The sequence below is a fragment of the Chaetura pelagica genome, unplaced genomic scaffold (assembly GCF_000747805.2).
Source record: "Chaetura pelagica isolate M959 unplaced genomic scaffold, ChaPel_1.0 scaffold750, whole genome shotgun sequence".
NCBI lineage: Eukaryota > Metazoa > Chordata > Aves > Apodiformes > Apodidae > Chaetura > Chaetura pelagica.
This window is the reverse complement of record NW_009951947.1, coordinates 873,019-879,018: the sequence shown is the minus strand read 5'-3', so window position 1 is coordinate 879,018 and position 6,000 is coordinate 873,019. Positions and strand designations below refer to the sequence as shown.

General features: G+C 37.4%; 1 protein-coding gene across 1 annotated transcript in view; it reads left to right on the top strand.

Moving 5' to 3' along the window:
* The window catches only part of SYTL5 (synaptotagmin-like 5), a 54,705-nt gene that overhangs the window by 44,513 nt on the left and 4,192 nt on the right, over positions 1-6,000 (top strand). The window contains exons 12-14 of the mRNA XM_009997354.1: positions 170-272; positions 2,438-2,599; positions 5,750-5,858. Of these exons, the coding sequence (XP_009995656.1) occupies positions 170-272; positions 2,438-2,599; positions 5,750-5,858 (374 nt within the window). The remainder of the gene's footprint in view (positions 1-169; positions 273-2,437; positions 2,600-5,749; positions 5,859-6,000) is intronic.

Sequence of the window (6,000 nt, the reverse complement as noted above, 5' to 3'; positions counted from 1 at the left end):
AGGGAAAGACCCTACCTTTCCATGTTTCAGATATTCTGTATTACATGTGTACATTATTTAGACTGCAAAAATGAATTTGCTCACATGTGTTGCGGATGCAGCAATGTCAGGTACATGCTCAAACTGGTCATTTTTATTCCTTGCTAATAATTTACTATTTGACCTGCAGATATGTCAAAGCATACCTTCTGCCTGATAAATCCCGCCAAAGTAAACGCAAGACCAAAATTAAAAGTAACAGCACCCATCCAGAATTTAATGAAACGCTGAAGGTGAGAACACTGTCTCTCTCTTAGGCTGCAATGAATGTTTCACTTGTGCTCACATGGGTTTTCTGTATGTGTTCCAGTATGGGGATTAGAATTTGAAAGCAATGTCTTAAAAGGGAAGGTATTTAAGCAGAAACATTTAATAATCCTGAGTTGTAGTTTCTGGCTTTCAGCATTGACTAAGTGTTTTTTGTTTGGTTTTCTCTTTTACAGGTAAAATTTCTATTAGTTTCCATGGATCTCTTTCAAAACTCTCGATGTTCCCATCTAACCTGAGTTCAGAGTTTTTAAAAGCACCTTTAAGGTTTCCTACACCCTAAGTTAGCAATTGATGCTGAAGTAGATCTAGCTTAAAGCTTCCCATCTAAATGATTTTCAAAGAGATTTTGCAGATCTGAATTTCTCTGGAGGCTTTAATTTTATTTTTTTTTTGAAGCAGAACTGACTTTGGTAAGAAAATGCCAACACTACCTACCTTCCTAGAGAGCTCTGGTGAAGTTCATTTTCTATTGCAAAAGACAATGGCAGAATACTTTCCTAAGGACCGGTGGAGAACACGGCCTTGGCTTCTTTGCCTTTTACCTGCATCCACTACAGAGGCTGAACTATTTTGAGCTCCTCACAAGCGGTTTATTCACTTCCTTTGCCCTGTGCTGCAGGTGGGAATGGCAGAGTTTCTGCCCAGTTCACTGCCTGTCTGGCACCTGGACCTCAAGGTTTCTGGTGATTCCCCTTCCTGTCAGCTGGTGAGAGCTATCCCAGCTGGCTGCCATGAGGCCAGAAACTCTTTTTAGTTTCTCCTGAACTTTTTTTTAATTATTATTTTAAATGTCAGTGATTTTTAAATATGTTTCTTATAATAGAGGCTAATATATATTCCCTGGCCAGTAAACTTGGCTTAACCTGGCTACAAAACCATTTTGCAGATGTACGCATGCTTGGTCTGGCCAGACAGCTTGGCAAGGGAGAATCTCTTGTACAGCCTCATTTTGAAATGGTTTATAGTAGAGTTAATACTTTCCTGAACTGGAAAAACAAAACGGTGTTAGACTCTATTTAGCAAGTAATGTAGCACTAAACAGTTTTCAGGTAGGGAACTCAGTGAGGCTTGGATCTAAGCAGCTTGATAAAAATGCAAATTGTAACAAAGAGATTTGAATTGTGGGTAGGTGAGCAAGAGCTACATCTGTTCATCCTAACTGTAACTACTGTTATAAAAGGAAAATAAAAATAACTGAATCCATCTGTAGATTCCCTGTTGGATTTTAATTCCGTTGTTGCTAAGTATGAAAACTCTCAACGTGGAACTGTTGGCATCTACAATTAAGCATGGTAGAAGTAGCTTTACATTAGTAACCTACTTATGTGTCTTGCCAACTGACTTGGCTGTTTCAGCTTTTGGGTTATGTGTGTATGTGTCCAGACATTGTTTCTGATGCAAAAAGGAGGACATATGGGGCTCTTCAGCTAACATCAGGAGGAGAGTGAATTTCAGGGATTTAATTGGCCTTTTCCTAAAAGCAGAGTGTGCAGAGTTAGAATTCCAGATGTTTCTAATTTTATGTGTATTTGCTAGAATCTGGTGTTTCTTCAGAGGAATTTTTAATATCTTTCAAAACCAACAATGGTTACTAAAACTGGTACACTTGGTGCATGCTTTGCAGATGCAATTTTACTTGCTTTCAGAACAATTTTTGTCTAAGTTACAAAGACTCAGTTGAAAAGAAGTCACTATTTCTAGAATAGTAGTGTACACCAGACTCTTTAGGGATGAAAGAACTAGGGGGGGTTTCTTCTTGAGAACTAAACTTTGATGTTGATCTGCTTCTTTCACGTAAACTTGTAAGGAATTAACACGTTCATAGTTTTAAACATCATCATTTACTTTAAAGTAATAAATACCCAGTAAATGATACAGAAAAACCCACAGTTGTGATAGTAGCATTAATTACCATTGGATACATACAGCAAAGAGATTTAACATTAACATTATGAGTTTTTTTGGCTAGATCTGTCTTATTTGCAAAGAAAATAACTCTCTTTCATGCTACATCTGTTAGCTACTGTGAACTTTGTGCAGTTGAGCTAGAGCTATTAAAGGCTCTGTGGAAAGTATTATTTCTGCTCCTTCTGAGAGTTTCTTTTTCTCATTTTTTCTTGGTTGATAGTATGTCATCAGTCACACACAGCTAGAAACCAGGACCCTGCAGCTTTCTGTTTGGCACTATGACAGATTTGGACGCAACAGCTTCCTTGGGGAGGTGGAAATTCCGTTTGATTCCTGGAACTTTGAAAATCAGGGTGATGAGTGGTTTGTGCTCCAGCCCAAGGTAAGGGTTTCCAGGGGCCGGTGAAAGTGCTGCAAAGCAAATTTAGCAAAGCTTAGTTATTTTTCCTTTGGAATATGGTTATAAAATAAGTCTTTATGAGTGTCTAATATGGCAATAAAAATAGTATATTCTTTATTCAATCAAAACATACCGGTTTTTAAAGTTCTCATGAAAACTTTACACATGATTGACTACTTAAAAATAAGCAAAAAAAACCCCTACCTTTTAAATAAACTATAAGTTCATCTTGTAATAAACCACAGTGGAGAAATGACCTAGTAAATAAATTATTTTTTAAAAATAGCACATAAAACGAAGGACTTTTCTACCACTCCCCTCCACACAACCCTTAACATTTTGTTAAAGAAATAGACCCTTTTTTCCTTCAGTTCGAAGTGCTTTACACCTTTCAGCTGTGACAAAATGGCTCTCACTCACCTTAACTAGGAAGGTGTAAGATAAGGTTTCTCAGCAGGCAAATCAATTGGTCTCTGTGACATGACTTGCGTTGTACTTAGCCAAGGATAGGATGTCTACTGTCTGTAGGGCATCCCCTGCTTTTGCCAAAGGTGTTTATTTCTGCAAGAGATTGAACAAGCTACTGTAAACAAGAGGATTGAAGTCTTCTGCCTTGCTTGCTCCTGAAGCAGCCAGAATCCCAAGGAATTCCAGCCTGTTTAGATTGCCATTTCAGAAAGTGTATTCTTCTTTCTTGTGGAAAAAAATCTGAGGTTGTAGTACAAGTGAAGTGGAGATTGACTCAGGTGATTTATTTGCTCTGTGTTAATTATATCTAAGGAAATAGCATTACATCTGGGGTTTCAGGAGGTTGTGTTTTGTTTGTACCTTTTTTCTCAGGTGGGAGATGGATCTGATTGCTGTGTAATTGATTTCTAGTTATAGCCCTTTGTGCAGCTTACATCTAAACTGTCACAAACTGATATTTTATTAAATTGTTTGCCAGAAGATAGATAAGGACATTGGTGTCCTCTTTGAATGCTTACACACCTCAGACTTTATCAGTGGCAAGTAAGATCATTCCCAGTTTCTTAGTTCAACTTTTTTAATAAGGGTGAAGACCAGCTCTTCCTTCATGGTCCAGACCATGTGAGACCAGGAAGAGAAAGTGGCTAATGATGGTAAAGATGTTTCACTCAGCACTGTGGCCAGGCCAGGATTATACTCTTCTCCTTACAAGCATGCTTCATGTAAATTAATTTTGTTGGGTCTGCTCTTGAAATAGAAAAATGTCTACTACAGCTCTGTCACAGCTCTGGCTGGTGTCGGAAATTGCTCTTAAGTACCTTCTAGTCCACAGCAGTAAGATACACATCTGGTATTTGTTTTGCTTGCAGTTTGTATGCAATGTTGGTCTGAAATTGATCATCTTATTGCGCAGTGGTCTCATCTCATTTCAAGCTTTGTTGATTCATGTGTGTATGGGTGGTTTCTTTTAATCCTAACTGGGGCAAAAATACAGTCATGAGGCTTTCCAGCTCACAAAAAAAGTAATGTGGTGTTAAGCATTTCAACCATTCCAGCTGGAAGGTGTCTGATTATTTCCAAACCCATTAGAAGGATTTTTAAATCAGTTCTTTTTGCGAAAGAAAGCAAACACAAAATGGGTCTTGTCTGCCTCCTAAGTTGTTATAAATATGTTTCTAAACTTAGAATGCTGCTAGGATTTATGATCACCCAAGATAATTTTTAAAAAATATTAATTACTGTGTTTTGAATTTAAAAAGAAAGCACAGGTTAATATACATGCAAATTACATGCTGTTCTCCTATGTGTACTGTCTGATAGAGCCAGGAATGGCAGTGAAACATTTCCCAGGTTTTATTATAGTGCTTTATTTGTTCTATCATGATTCATTTAGCTGCTTTAGTGAAAAGTTTGGAGACACTAAGACCTTTTTTTTCTTCTGTGAGCATTTACTCTTCTGTTTTCAAGAGGCTTGTGGTAAAATCAGAAAAAGAAAAGAAAATGGTTTTGTGGTTAAAGAGGGGGCAGAGTCTAGAGCCATGTTATACATGGGTTTTGGGGGTAGGTTGACCAGTTGTGCCTGATCTGGGACCTTATGCCATTACTTATCCACCAGTAAAAATGAAAAAAATAATCCTTGTAGCCTCTATGGGAAACTTGATCCTAAAGTTGCATAATTTAGACAGTAAGTGAGCTGCCTGACTGGCAAGATTTACATATTGTTTAAATTATTCCACAGCCATTTACTACAGGTTTTCTTTTGTCCTCTCTTGTAGCAAATGACATCACTGGTGGAGACAGGACTGTCTGATACCTGAGTTCTTCATAAATTTGATCTCTAATGTGAATGTACAAGACTTCTTTCTTCACTGCACCATCTTTTTCTAGAAATCAGTTTAAAATGGCATAACGTGTTCTCTCTGTGTTGCATCTATGGTTCTTAAAATGTTGTTTCCAACTTCTTACAATGGAAGTGAATGGAAGTTCAGCACATGTTAGTGAAAACCTAACGTCCTTTTAACAAGGATGCTCTGAAGAGCACTAAATGCATTATTGCTGGGCAGGATTCAAATATTTCTAAAGCAAAAAAAGATGCAGAATTAGTAACTGTGTAGAAAAGAAAAAAGAAGCTGGGATTAAGAGCTTTCAAGAAGTTTTTATGTGTTGGAGCTGCACTCTGCTGTCTCCCCTTGCCTTTGTTCCCCGCAGCTCTATTCCAAGAGTGACTCAGCAGTGACTCCTCTAAAATTCATTAAACCAGCTACCATTTAAAATCCTGATTGAAAGAAATAAGGGCTGAATGTCAGCTTAAATTAGCTACAGTTTTTATGTCCAGAAATAAATTTGAGGGTTTTTTTCTGTTTGCTTGCTTCACTAATGCATGATAGATTTCTCTGTCTTCTGAATGTTCACTGAGCAGTGCCTAATGCCACATGGCTTTATTCTTCTGAGAGTTTGCACTCCCTAGCTCACAAAGTTTTCTAAAATGTGATTGCTTTCAATCTGGAATCCAGATAAATCCGAAAGTGGGCTGGTATGTCTTGATATGTTTCAAAAATGTTTCAAACACTATATTGGTACAACAAAATTAAAATCAAAAGGAGAAAATCAGTGATTAAGCATATCTGGACTTCAGGATTTTTTTGTTTGTTTGTTTGTTTTCAGGTGGAGGTTGTGACAGACGTTGGGCTTCAATATAAAGGAGAACTGACAGTTGTTTTACGTTACATTCCCCCAGACAGAAACCTAATGCTTCCTCTAGGGCAGTTCCAAGGTAAAAAAAACAAACATTAATGGCAGTGTATGGTGACATTCCTCTGACTATTAAAAATACTCACCTAGAGTGGAGCAACAGTATTAGTGAAGATTAAAGTTATACTTAAATATGGCACTTGTCTCTATCTGTGAAAATTTTG